At 37.0% G+C, this 14,901-nt stretch overlaps 1 protein-coding gene and 1 pseudogene across 2 annotated transcripts in view; one reads left to right on the top strand and one right to left on the bottom strand.

The window, feature by feature from the left end:
* The window catches only part of DCHS2 (dachsous cadherin-related 2), a gene marked incomplete at both ends in the record, with an annotated part of 287,003 nt that overhangs the window by 126,345 nt on the left and 145,757 nt on the right, over positions 1–14,901 (top strand). The window contains one exon of the mRNA XM_082653510.1: positions 12,703–12,894. Within this exon, the coding sequence (XP_082509636.1) occupies positions 12,703–12,894 (192 nt within the window). The remainder of the gene's footprint in view (positions 1–12,702; positions 12,895–14,901) is intronic.
* Positions 6,188–6,670, bottom strand: LOC309822222 (peptidyl-prolyl cis-trans isomerase A-like; annotated as a pseudogene). Its single transcript has one exon. The product of its transcript is annotated as a peptidyl-prolyl cis-trans isomerase A-like (transcript).

Below are 14,901 nucleotides of genomic sequence, written 5' to 3'. Positions count from 1 at the left end.
ACAATTCTTTTTAGGTTTTGTATTTTTGATGCTCAACTTCTTTTTCATAATATTGTTTCAATAAAACTATCTCTATGAAAATGTGGACAAAAAAATTGTCTCTTAGCAAATTTCAATTAAACAGTACAGTGTTATCAACTGTAGTCACCATGTTTTATACTGGATCCTCAGACCTTATTCAGCTTATAGCTGAAATTTTGTACCCTTTTACCAGCTTCTCCCTCTTTCTCCCGCCCCAGGCAAACATTTGTCTACTATCTGTATCTATGAGTTTGACTCTTTTTTTAAAGATCTACCTATAAGTGATACCATGCAGTATTTGTCTTTGTCTGACTTATCTCACTTAGCATAATGCCCTTAAGGTCCATCCATGTTGTGGCACATGACAGGATTTTCTTCTTTCTCACGGCTGAATAATGTCCCATTGTGTATAAACAGACCAGATCTTCTTTATCCATTCATTCATTGATGGAGACTTAAGTTGTTTCTATATCTTGGTTATTGTAAATAACTCTGCAGTCAACATGGAATGCAGATATCTCTTTGAGGTACTGATTATATTTCCTTTGGATATAAACTCAGTAGTGGGACTACTGGATCATATTGTAGGTCTGTTTTTAATTTTTTGAGAAACCTCCATACTGTTTTCCATAGTGACTGCACCAACTTACATTCCCACCAACAGTGCATGAACGTTCCCTTTTCCCCATATCCTTGCCACCACTTGTTATGTCTTTTCTTTCTGATGATAAGCCCTTCTAACAGGTGTAAGGTATTGTCTGATTGTGGTTTTGATATGCATTTCCTGATGATTAGTGTTGTTGAGCACCTTCTCATGTACCTTTGGCCACATGTATGTCTTCTTTGGAAAAATATCTATTCAGATCCTCTGCCTATTTTTTATTAGATTTTTTTCCATTGAGTTATATGAGTTATTTTTAATATATATGTTGGATATGAACCCCTATCAGATATATAATTTGCAATTTTTTCATTCCATAGGTTTTCTTTTTATTTTGTTGATGGTTTCCTTTGCTATGCAGAAGCTTTTTTGTTTGATGTAGTCCTACTTGCTATTTTTGCAAGTTGTCTTTGCTTTTGGTGTCAAATCTAAAAAATAATTATAAGATCAGTGTTAAGGAGGTGACCCACTATGTTTTTTTTTAATTTTTAAAAAATTTTATTTATTCTTTGGCTGCATTGTGTCTTCATTGTGGTGTGTGGGCTTTCTCTAGTTGCAGCGAGCAGGAGCTACTCATCATTGCTGTGCACAGGCTTCTCATTGCAGTGGCTTCTCTTGTTGTGGAGCACGGGCTCTAGGCATGTGGGCTTCAGTAGTTGCAGCATGCGGGCTCAGTAGTTCTGGCTCGTGGGCTCCAGAGTGCAGGCTCCATAGTTGTGGCACACAGTCTTATTTGTTCCACGGCATGTGGAATCTTCCCGGACAAGGGATTGAACCTGCATCTCCTGCATTGGCAGGCAGATTCTTAACCACTGTGCCACCAGAGAAGTCCCCCCACTATGTTTATTTCTTGGAGTTTTATGGCTTCAGGTCTTACATTCAAGTCTTTAATCCATTTTGAGTATGATATTAATTTTTGTGTATAATATAAGATAGTAGTCCAGTTTCATTCTTTTGCATGTGGCTGTCCAGTTTTCCCAACACTCTTCATTGATGACACTGTCCTTTCCTCATTGTATATGCCTGGCTCCTTTGTTGTAAATGAATTGACCATATATGAGTGAGTTTCTTTCTGGGCTCTCTATCCTGTTCCATTAATCTATGTGTCTGTTTTTATGCCAGTACCATGCTGTTTTGATTACTATAGCTTCATCATATAATTTGAAATCAGGAAATGAGATGCCTCCAGCTTTGGTCTTCTTTCTCAAGATTGCTTTGGCTATTTGGAGTCTTTTGTGGTTCTGCACAAGTTTTAGCATTGTTTGTTCTATATTTGTGAAAAATGCCATTGGAATTTCAATAGGGATTACATTGAACCTGTAGATAGCTTTGGTAGAATGGACATTTTAACAATGTTAATTCTTCCAATCCATGGGCACAGAATATATTTCTATTTTTTTCCTTCAGTTTCTTTCATCATTGTCTCATTGCTTTCAATATAAAGTTTTTCACCTCCTTAGTTAAATATATTGATAGGTATTTTATTCTTCTTGATGCAATTGTAAATGGGATTTTCTTAAAAATTATTTTTCTGATAGTTCATTATTAGTGTTTAGAAATGCAGCAGAGTTTTGTATATCAATTTTGTATCTTGCAACTTCACTGAATTCATTTATTAGTTCTAACACTTTTTTTGTTAAGGTTTTTGGGTGTTCTGTATATAATATAATGTCCTCTGAAAATGAAGACAGTTTTACTTCTTACTTTCTGATTTGGATGATTTTATTTATTTTTCTTACTTAATTGCTGTGGCTAGGACTTTCATTACTATGTTGAATAAAAGTGATGAGAATGGAAAACCTTGTCTTTTTCCTGATTTTAGATGAAAAGCTTTCAGCTTTTCACCATTCAGTATGATGTTAGCTGTAATATATGGTCTTGTCATATATGTTAGCTTGTCATATATGGCCTTTATTATATTGAGATATGTTCCTTCTATGCCTAATTTTTTGGGAGTTCTTATCATGAATGGATGTTGAATTTTGTGTCAAATGCTTTTCCTGCACCTATTCAGATGATCACATGATTTTTATCCTTCATTTTGTTAATGTAGAATATAACCTTGATTGATGTGTGGATGTTGAACCACACTTGATCATAGTGCATAATCTTCTTAATGTATTATTGAATTTGGTTTGCTAATGGTTTGTTGAGGATTTTTGCATCTATATTCATCAGGGATGTTGGCCTGTAATGTTCTTTTCTTCTAGTGTCCTTATCTGCTTTTCGTATCAAGGTAATGCTGGCCTTGTAAAATGAGTTTGGAAGTGTTCCCTCCTCTGGTTTATTTCCTTTTAATTTTTATTCTGCATATTGGATTTTTTTCATAAATGGGATATTTTATATATAATTTTTACTTGCCTTTTTTCTTTTTTACTTAATATATGTCTTTATGTATAGACATAGTTTCCATGAATACACTGAATTCTATCTTATGGATGAATTTATAATTTATTTAATAGTTCTTTAATTGGAGGAATTTCAGTTTTAGAATAAATAATGCTACATTATATGTCTTTTATACAAATATTTGTCTACATATAGTCTTAGAAATATACTAACTGCGTTAAGGTATATTTTTAAGTTTGGGAGAATGCTTACCATATGTATATGGTAAAAACAAAGTTACTTTCTAGATAGGCTTTAAAAATGAGAGCATACTTCAATAAGTGTTACTGGGAAAAGAGGACAGCTACATGTAAAAGAATGAAATTAGAACACTCCCTAACACCATACACAACAATAAACACAAAATGGATTAAAGACCTAAAAGTAAGGCCAGACACTATCAAACCCTTAGAGGAAAACATAGGCAGAACACTCTATGACATAAATCACAGCAAGATCCTTTTTGACCCACCTCCTAGAAAAATGAAAATAAAAACAAAACCTAATGAAACTTAAAAACTTTTGCACAGCAAAGGAAACCATAAACAAGATGAAAAGACACCCTCAGAACGGGAGAAACTATCTGCAAATGAAGCAACTGGCAAAGGATTAACCTCCAAACTTTACAAGCAGCTCATGCAGCTCAATATCAAAAAAACAAGCAACTCAATCCAGAAATGGGCAGAAGATCTAGACATTTCTCCAAAGAAGATATACAGATTGCCAGCAAACACATGAAAGAATGCTCAACATCATTAATCATTAGAGAAATGCAAATCAAAACTACAATGAGATATCATCTCACACCGATCAGAATGGTCATCATCAAAAAATCTAGAAACAATAAATGCTGGAGAGGGTGTGGAGAAAAGGGCACCCTCTTGCACTGTTGGTGGGAATGTAAATTGATACAGCCACTGTGGAGAACAGTATAGAGGTTCCTTAAGAAACTAAAAATAGAGCTACCATATGACCCGGCAATCCCACTGCTGGGCATATACCCTGAGAAAACCATAATTCAAAAAGAGTCATGTACCAAAATGTTCATTGCAGCTCTATTTACAATAGCCAGGACATGGAAGCAACCTAAGTGCCCATCAACAGATGAATGGATAAAAAAGATGTGGCACATATACACAATGGAATATTACTCAGCCTTAAAAAGAAATGAAATTGAGATATTTGTATGAGGTGGATGGACCTAGAGTCTGTCATACAGAGTGAAGTAAGTCAGAAAGAGAAAAACAAATACCGTATGCTAACACATATATATGGAATCTAAAAAGAAAAACCAAAAAAAAGGTCATGAAGAACCTAGGGGCAAGATGGGAATAAAGACACAGACCTACTAGAGAATGGACTTGAGGATATGGGGAGGGGGATCTGTAAGCTGTGACAAAGTGAGAGAGTGGCATGGACACATATACACTACCAAACGTAAAATAGATAGCTAGTGGGAAGCAGCCGCATAGCACAGGGAGATCAGCTTGGTGTTTTCTGACCACCTAGAGTGGTGGGATAGGGAGGGTGGGAGGGAGGGAGATGCAAGAAGGGAGAGATATGGGGACATATGTATATGTATAACTGATTCACTTTGTTATAAAGCAGAAACTAACACACCATTGTAAAGCAATTATACTCCAATAAAGACGTTTAAAAAAAAGAGCATATTTATTTCATGTTTGCCACACTTAATATATTATTTTAATGATTGCCAATTTGCTGTTAATTTACTAGTTGCCAATTATTTTAATGGTCACCAATTTTAATAATTGCCAGTACTTGAAACATATTATTTTATTTTTCACCTATTTCACTACTAGTGATGTTGAAAATCTTACACACATTTATTCTTCTGTGAATTGTTTTTTTATGTCCTTTGTCTAAATTTTTAGTAATGAGACATCAGTATTTTTATTTTAAAAATTTATTTCCATATTAACTATTGTTTTACATTTCTTACAGGTGTCATAACCAATTTGCATTGAAATTTTTTGTGTGTGGTATTTTTGACATAGTGGAGTTTTAAACGGTTATGTAGTCATTGTATTGACTTCTCCTTTTGTGATTTCTGTCCATCTGTTTTAGTTTTGTAATTCTTTTTTGCTTTGAAATTTCTTTCCAATGTAAGAATCAGCCAAGAATTCCCCTATATATTCATTGTGCTTTAAATGATTTCATTATTTACATTTAACATATCTGTGTAGAATTTATTTTGGTGTGAGGTTAATAGCAAACTTGATTTTTTTCCCCATGTACTTTGCCAATTTTTCTAGCAACTTTTGTGGATAAACCCACATTCCTCAGTGGTTTATGATGCTTTCTTTGTAATATATAAAAAAATAAAATAAGTTTACCAAGATCTTTTTCAGGTCTTACTTTTGTGTTCTACTGAACTGCCTGCTAATTCTCTTTTTTTTTGAGATCACACTTTTTAAATTTAACACTTTGTAATAACTCATATAACAAGTTACCACCCCACCCCTACCCACTGGTCTCTTTTCACAACATTTCCTTTGGCTGTTTTTTTTGGGGGGAGGTGGTGAGAAGGGCAATAAGTAGTAGGATTAATGGTCTTTTAATCCCATTCCTCAGTTAAGGCAATAAAAAAATTATCAGAAAAGTAACCTTTTTTAAATTGTAACTTGAGAGTATATGTTCAGTTTATTCATCTAACAGCTCTATTGAGTTCTCTGAAAATACATTTAAAAAAATAAAATACAGTTCTGTTTCCAATTTCTGAATAGTTCCACATGCCTGAGGATAGTTTTCTTCTTTTGCAAGTTTTAGCATTTTGGATTTTATTCTATGATGATATAGATTGATTAATGGATTGTGTTTTAGGAATACAAAATATTCCTCAGTGAGTGTTTGATGGGTGTTATGAAATATCTTGTTCTTTTATTGTTGTTGTTGTTTAATTTTTATTTCATAATCATAAACTTAACTCTGCAGTCCAGCAAGACTTGGAGGGGGACAAGGCAAATATGGAACCCAAAGAAGTGCCATGAGAACACAGAGATTATAGGATGATGCATGCAGACAGGGATGATGGGTGCTCTCCTGAGCTGCAGAAGGAATGGTGTGGTGGTTAAGATAAAATGCAAGTCAAATTTATTAGAGTTGTCCACAGTGGGCAACAGTGATGTTTTCTCTGGTCTTGCCATTCCTAGCCCCATAGCATTCCATAGCTTCCACAATATTCATGCCCTCTTTCACCTTGCCAGGGACCACATGCTTGCCACTCTGTCTTGGCAGTGCAGATGAAAAACTTGGAACCATTAATGTTGGGTACAGCATTGCTATGGACAAGATACCCGGGTCCCTATGCTTCAGGATAATATTGTCATCATCAAATTTCTCCCTTAGATGGACTTGCTACCAGTGCTATAATGGCATGTGAAGTTACCACCCTGGAACATGAACCCTGGAATAATTCTTTGAAAGCAGGAGCCCTTATAACAAATTCCTTCTCACCAGTGCTCAGAACAAAAGTTTTCTGCTTGTCCTTGGGAATTTGTTTGGAAACAACTCAAAGGAGACGTGGCCCAAGAGCTCGCTGGCAGTGGCCATGTCAAAGAGCGTGGTGGGGTTGACCATGGCTGGGCAGCGCCATGAAGCTCCAGGAGGGTGACCCTGGTATCTGTAAAGCTATCTTGTTCTTATACTTGTTCTTACTTGTTCTATACTTGTTCTTATGCAATTTTTCTAAAGTCAAAATAGATTAGATTAGTTATAAAAGCTATTTCTAAAACATGCTTGCATTTTATGTACAATATTAGATTCCTTCATTCCTGCAACAAAGTTTTAGAACATCTTCATCTTGAGCCAGGTACTACTGTTGTGGGTGCTGGAGATGTAGCAGGGAGCAAGAGTGATATAATTCCAGTGGGGAAGACAAATATTACATAAGCAAATACATAAAAACATATAATGAAGTATAGAGATCAGTGCTCTGAAGAAAAGCAAAGCAAGGACAGAGAATAGCAGAGGTGAGGGTGACACTCTAGTGTAAGGTGATCAGGAAAGGCCTCTGGGGGGATTAGACGGTGTTTGCAGAGACTTGAAAGAAGTGAGGGAGTAAGTTATACAAGCTGGTGGATTCATCAAGGAGATCAATGTATCCCGAGGGGAGTGAGTGAGTCAGAGAGAAGTGGGAGGTGAGGTCAAATGAAAGAGCTGGATTCTATGAGTATGAGAAGCCACTGGAAGATTCTGAGCAGGAGAGTGACATGATTTGGTGTCATTTCAGTAGTATCTCTTTGGCTGCCAAAACAATAAGTGAATGGTGGTGCCATTCACTAAAAACACTGGGAGGACAGCAGATTTTGGAGCGGTGGGAATTAAGAATTCTGTTTGATCATAGTACATTGGAAGTGCCTATTAGTCACTTGAGAGGAGGTGTAATTGGATGATGCATGAATCTGGGGTGCAAGTCCAAGTATTGGGGGAATATATGTTGGTTTAATGCCCTGGGGCTGGGTCAGATCACTCAGGGTATGTATTAGTTTCCTAGGACTTCTATAACAAATAACCATGAACTTCGTGGCTTTAAACAACAGAAATTGTTGTTGCTCATAGTTCTGGAGTTTAGAAGTACAAAATCTAGCAGGGCTTTGGCCCCTCTGGGGGCTCTAAGGGAAAATCCGTTCTTTGTTTTTTCCAGATTCTTCTACCTGTAAAGTGCTCCTTGACTTGTAGGTGCATCACTCCAGTCTCTGCCTACAAGGCCACATTGCTTCCTCCTCTTCTATCTGTGGGATATCTCTGACTCTTTCTTATAAGGACACTTGTCACTGGATTAAGGGTTCATCTGGGTAATCCAAGATAAACCCCTCTCAAAATCCTTAATCACATCTTTGGCAATATAAGGTAATATTCACTCTTTTGTAAAATAAAGTAAAATCCACAGTTTCCAGGGATTAGAAAGCAGACAAGTCTTTTTGGGGACCACCTTTCAGCCTGGTACAGGCAATGACTGTGGATTGAAAAGCGAAGTGGCCCTAAGACTGAGCTCCAGGGCACTGCAGTATTCAGAGGTCAGAAAGAGAACACAGAGGCAGTAAAGAAAACTGAAGGGGGTCAGTGAGGTATAGGAGGAGAAGGAGAGTCACAGTGTGGTGTCTGATGAAGAAGTGCTTCAGTGAGAAGGAGATGATTCACTGTGTGGTGAACAGCTGAGTGGTGTAGAAAATAAGGGCCCAGCCTTGATTGTTAGACTTGGTCGCTGGTGAACTTGCCAAAATTGTATTCAGAGAGTGGCATACTTGATTCCATGTGGTCCCCAATCCTGAATCCAGCTTCCACTGAAATATTATAATCCTGTTTTAGCTGTAGGATCCATGGTTGGCCAAGCACTTCAATGTAAGAAGTTATTTTGTGATTCGTTTTTCTCCTTTTTTTCTATTTCAAGTTCTGTGTGTAAGTATGTTGTGTCAATAACCTTGTTTCTTCAAACTGGTTTATGCTCATGGTAGAAATTTTGGAAATTACAGTAAGAACAAATTAAAGTGAATTATTTAATTTTCAATTTTAAGTGCAGCCACTTTTTTTTTTCCCTGGGACTTTTTTTGTTTATCACTCATTTTTTTGATTGGGCTCTGAGGCTTTTGTACAGACATCACTGAATTGTGATATGATTGCCCAGCAACAGGTAAAGGACAGTGTTGCTAACAATATATTACCCTATCTATGACTCTGGGTTGAGTTTTGGGTTTCAGGGTGCCAGTGTGATTGGCTGGAAAGGTGCCCAGTTGTTGAAGAGGATATCTTCCGAAGTAGAGGGAGGCTATGCTGGTGATGGGAAGGCAAATAGATCCAATCTGTTTGTGAAATATGAAAACATGTTTTCAAGAGCCAGTGTTCTCAATTTGTCCCTGCCTCCGTGACACATTCATATGGAAAAATCCTTAACCAGATGTTAAAATGAAGGAAGTGGTAAAAATTCTTTAAATTTCAGGAAGCTAATAATGGAATCAGGGAGATATCAATATTTTATTAATTTCTTGCATCTTTATAATGTCTGCATTAAATTTGTGAAAGATCAAACTAAGGGAGAACAGTTCTGAGAATAAGTTTAAAGTAAAAATTATCAAATTCCTCTCAGTCAAAAGCAGGTAAATTGAGACTGAGAGGAGGAATACAAGGATGGCATTGAGGGTGCTGTAGTGTGGCTCTTTGAGTGGATTCAAGGATAAGATCCTCCCAAGATCTCCTCTAGATCCCCAGTTTAGCACCATAAGATAGTGATAATAGACTCTGACCAGATGCTTCTTTCTTTGATTTAAGCTGCTATCTCCAAAGAAAGGGCCCACTGAGCTTATTTACTTACTAATCAGGATTTTCTCTTGAAGATTTGGCAAAGCCATTTCCATTTTCTATTATTTCAAATTATCTAAGTTTTATGTGTAAGTCAATGGAAATTGGAAAATGTAGACCTCTTAAAAATGCCAAATTATATGTAGACATTCAAAACCAATTATTAGTGAGTGGAAAATGCTGTTCTGGTATATTAGGCCAATAGTTTTAAGGAGTTGAGTAAAAACAAGGAGGAATACGTTTTAACTTCATGATTCTGAAACTCAGGATCTGAACTGCTAACATAAATTGAGATCGGTACTCTTATCCTACTTTTGACTCCATACATTTTGTTTTACCAAAAGTCCAGATGACAAAAAAGGTCTTGAAAGTGGAAATAAGGAAACTTGTTTTATATAAGCCACATTATTTGTTAATATGTGCTATTACAGGCTGAGAATGAATTTTTAGAATTTAAACGTCATTGTATTTATCTTCCAATCAAGCCAAAGTTATTGAGAATACCATATGGTTTTAGAAGATATATTTGGTGTCTTTGGGAACATGAGGCTACTAAATAATTAACAGCTGACAGAATGGAGTAGACCAAATGTACTTGGAATTTAGCTCTTTGTAGTGAGGAAGTTTGTGGATTTCCTGGTTCAGCCCATCTGATAAGAAGAATAACTCACAAACATGTTAGCTGGTTGCACAGGATGAATAATTTTGCCCATGAATATGCGATAGATGAGAGTGAAGATAAATTTTAAAGACTGTGTCATCAGCTGAAAAAAATTAAAGAGGGAAATAATATTGCCAGTTGTTAAGCATTTCATCAGGTGCAGGGGTTCTCAACCTCAGTGCTATGGATATTTGGGGCCAGATAATTCTTTGTTGTGGAGTCTGTTCTCTGCATGGTTTAGCAGCATCTCTGGCTTCAACTCACTAGATGCCAGTAGCATCCTTTCCCCAGTGTGACAAGCAAAACTGTCTCCAAACAGTGCCAAATGTCTTCATGGGGGCAAACTTGCCCCTGATTGAGATAGGCTACACAGATAACCCCCAAAGTCAAATTCTAGTTATATGTTCAAGATATAGTAGAACGAAGGGGCAGGCTTCTTGAGAACTTGTGCTTGTTGAACATGTTATTGGGATGGGGTTTCATTTGGGCAGCATAATAATTAAGGTTTAGCTTCCGCATATACATCGTATTGATGAAAAGTAGATATTTTTTCAATCTAGATTTAATTGAGAACAGTAGGTATTGTAGGTGATTGATGGTCTTCTATTTCACCTCCCTCCAAAAAGCCTGACAGAAATATGTAGAACTGCCAAAATGAAATCTGTAGTAGGATAACACTGGGGAGGCTTCTCAGGGTGTGACTTTCCACTTACTTAAATTTCACTGCATAGAGAGGCCACTGGTGACTTACATAATCTTATATGTGTGTCTTCCTATAGAGATGAAGTGGCACTTGTGGTAGAGACTGTATTCACCAAATGCCTATGAGATCCTTGACTTTTCCCAGTCTCCTTCTGAGTTAGGTTGGGGCCATGTAACTAGCTCTGGCCAGTGAAATGTAAGCTGAACCTAACTTCTGGGCTGAGGAAGCTAAAAACCAGAGTGCCTCTTCCACTCTCTCCTTCTCCCCTATCGTAGTGGCTTTGGGGGCCTGTGAACCAAACAAGAGCTGCTCCTTTCTTTCATTGTCTCTGTACTCATTTTATGGAACGTCTGTTAGCTGGACATTGAACTCTCTGAATTGATCTGCTTAATTATTTTATTTTCAGTGGCCATCACTCTTTATTTTCCTACCGTTTGGAACTCAGTTGGAATTTGGCCATGGGGAATAGAAGGTTCAGCTAAGACTCAAGAGTACAGGCATCACTGTCAGTTGTCTTTTTTCATGTTAATGATATTCTGGTGAGAAAGCCACATGCATATGAGGTAAACAGTTACTTGGAATGATGTTACACCTGATCTAGCAACTTCTTCCCTGAAGGAAGGTCAGGGGATTTCGGGAGTGTTTTTTCAGTAAATAAAGGATGAAATGACGAAATGACAAGTGGTGACACAGGAGGCAGGATAGCATGATCATTAGGAGTGTGTAGTCTGCTGTTCAACTGCCTGGATTTGAATCGTAGTTTTGACCCTTTTTAGCTATGTGATCTTTGGCAAGTTACTTTAGCTCCCTGAGCCTGACTTTTCTCATCTGTAAAATGGAATTCATTATAGGTTATAAGTATGTAATATATGTTTAGCAATTAGAATAGTACCTGTTCTGTAGCATATAGTTCTTTTACTTTTTTTTCTTTCTCCTTCTTCCTCTACCTCCTCTTCTTTCTCCTCCTTCTCCTTCTTCTTCTTCTTTTGGTCGATCTTCCCTTAAGGTGCTTCTTTTATTGTAAGTTCTATTTAGATGTTTGCTGTTACTATTAATTAGGTTGCAAATCAAAAGAATTATACCAAGCCTATGAGCTCAAGTATATGTTGAGTTTTATAAATAGCCTGTTGTATTTCTCACTATATACTCCCATAGTTAGTGTAAATCAGTTAAGTGTTTTCATAATTCCACTTGCTTCGTCTTTCCTACCAGGCATATGACAACCGCTAACATAAATAGTATTTATGGTCAAAGAGAAAGGTGCCCTTTCCTCTGTGCAGTTACAGCTCCATGTAAGTGCACCTTTTGGCAAGCAGAGCACTGACTGGATTTCACCCCCATGCAGCTGCTGGGCAGGGCGCCTCTGTGTAGTGTTCAGTCTGCATGACTGTTGGGGCTCTGATGGGAGCATTACCCCTGGAAGGAAATCTGGCTTGGGAAGTTCAAATCTCATGCTCCAGGGTGAATTCTCTCAGTTGGGTTGGATTACTAGTAATTGTGCCTGATTTCCTTGTCCTTCTCTTGTTGCTCTGAAGAGGTGAGGGCGAGCATTGAGCCCATCACCTGAAGGGCTTGGGTATGAGTGGGAATCCACAGGTATGTTATCAGGTGGTTAGTATATGGATTTAAATCCTTGAGATTGGATGAAATCTCTTAGGTGTAGTGAGTGGAATAAGAAGGCAAATGGACCAAGGAACTCACACTTTCAGAGATCATGTGAAAGTATAGGAATAGAAAAGGAGACTGAAAAGGAGACCTCACAAAGGGAGGAGGACAGTGAGGGTGAGTTGTCACAGAAGGTAAGAGAAGAGAAAGAGAAAACCAAAGCCTACACTTTGTGAATAGCTATGCGGGCTACTTGGCTGTGCACATCAGGATAGTGATTCATGATCCATTGAAAGGTGACGCTAGCATTTCTCTTTCCTCACTGATCAACCTCCTGTCTCACAGGTAAAAGCCTCCGATGCAGATGCAGGACTCTATGGCTTTGTTGAATATTCTCTTTATGCTGGATTCCAAAGCTATGAAGCACCTCAATCATTCCAGATAGACCCACATGATGGGCAAATCTGTGTTTCTCAAGATATCGACAGGGAAAGGGATCCAGCCACCTACGATCTCTTGGTGAAAGCTAAGGATGGGGTAAGTCTTTATGTATGAAATTTTAAACATACTCAAAAGTGAACCGCTGTGTGTGTATTAGAGAATACCAAGGATTATCAATCAACAACTGGCCAATCTTGTTTCATAAATCACTACCTCTTTCTTTTGCTGGAGTGTTTGGAAGCAAATACCAGACATTATTTCATTTCATCTGCAAATAATTCAATAATATCTCTAAGAGATAATGACTTTTTTTTAAAACACAACTATAGTAAATTAACAGTAATTCTGTAATAATATCTAATATCCATTCCATTTAAAATTTACTGGATTACCTAAAAATGTCTTGAAGTAGTTGGCATGTTTAAATCAAGATCCAAATAAGTCCATGAATGGATTTGATTGCTGTATTCCTTAAATTTCAATCTGTAACAGTTAGTCCCCCACTCATCCCCCTTACCTTTTCTCCTACAGTATTTATTTTTGGAAAAAAATCAGATCAATTGTCTTGTAAGTTTTCCATATTCTAAATGTGGCTGATTACATCCTTAGGATTCACTTAATGTGTTCTTTTATCGTAGTTCCTATAAACTGCCATTTTGAGCCAGAGACTGATTAGTTTTGGCTTTATATAGGTGGTGCTCTGTGCTTCTTATTACATCAGCAGACACATAACATTATTTCATTAAGGATTGCAGTAGGGTGATTTTTGAATTCTGTCTTTCCTTTTGCATTTATTATCTGAAATACTTCAATTAAGAAGAATGTTCTCAAGGGCTTCCCTGGTGGCGCAGTGGTTGAGAGTCCGCCTGCCGATGCAGGGGACACAGGTTTGTGCCCTGGTCTGGGAAGATCCCACATGCCGCGGAGCGGCTGGGCCCGTGAGCCATGGCCGCTGAGCCTGTGCATCCGGAGCCTGTGCTCTCCAACGGGAGAGGCCACAACAGTGAGAGGCCCGTGTACTGCAAAAAAAAAAAAAAAAAGAAGAATGTTCTCTCATCAACTATTTTATTACACTGAAGTATAATTCGTACAGGAAAGGCAGTATAATGCTTGATTTTTTCACTTTATCAGTTTTTATAATAATGAGTTGGTGCGTTTACCATCTCCAAACATTACTGATGATTTTTTCCTAGTTCGGTTATAAATTCTTGTATTTTTTGTATATTTGTTATGTTTTGTACGTTACTGACCTTATCTTTTCTGATGTTCATATTAATTGAACCATCTTGGATCAGTGGGGGCACCTTCAATTTGGCTTTTATGTCTTTTTTGGGTAAACTTTTAAACTAACGTATAAAGTACATGCAGAAAATTGCACGAATCATAAGTGTACAGCTCAATGGATTTTTGAAGAATGAAAACATACATAGAAGCAGATGAAGAAACATTACCAGTACCCTGGAAACCCCTCTCTCAGCCCCTTACTGTGACCATCCTTCCCACCCTTTAAGGATAATCATTATTGACTTCTAATACCAAATATTATTTGCCTATTTTTAAGCTTTCAGTGAATGGATTCATACAGTATGTGTTTTTATTGTTTCTTTTACAGGGCATTATTTGTGAGCATCATTCTTGCTGTTGCGTGTAGCAATAGTTCATTCATTCTCATTGGTTTATATTATTCTTTTATGTGAATTTACAATAATTTTTAATCTGTTTTGTAATTGATGGAATCCATTTTAGGCTATGACAAATAGTATTTCTATTAACTGTGTTATACATGTAATTTATTGAAAAAATATAGGCATTTATATTGGGTCTATATTTAGGAATGGAATTGCTATGTCATAAGAAAATCAAACAACTTTTCAAAATAGTTGTACCAGTTTATACTCCCACAAATTTCAGTTGTTGTACATCCTCCCCAACATTTGGTATTTAATGTTTTTTTACTTATAGCAGTTCTGTACCTGTGAAGTAGCGTATCACATTAGAGTTTTACTTTGCATTTCTTTAATGACTGATGAATTGAGCACTTTTTCATATATTTATTGGCTATTTGTATAACTTGTTTGTGAAGTGTCTAATTCTTTACCCATT

The sequence above is a fragment of the Grampus griseus genome, assembly GCF_964374135.1.
Source record: "Grampus griseus genome assembly, chromosome: 4".
NCBI classification, from domain to species: Eukaryota; Metazoa; Chordata; class Mammalia; order Artiodactyla; family Delphinidae; genus Grampus; species Grampus griseus.
Note: the sequence above shows the minus strand (reverse complement) of the source record. Positions and strands in the feature narration are given on the sequence as shown.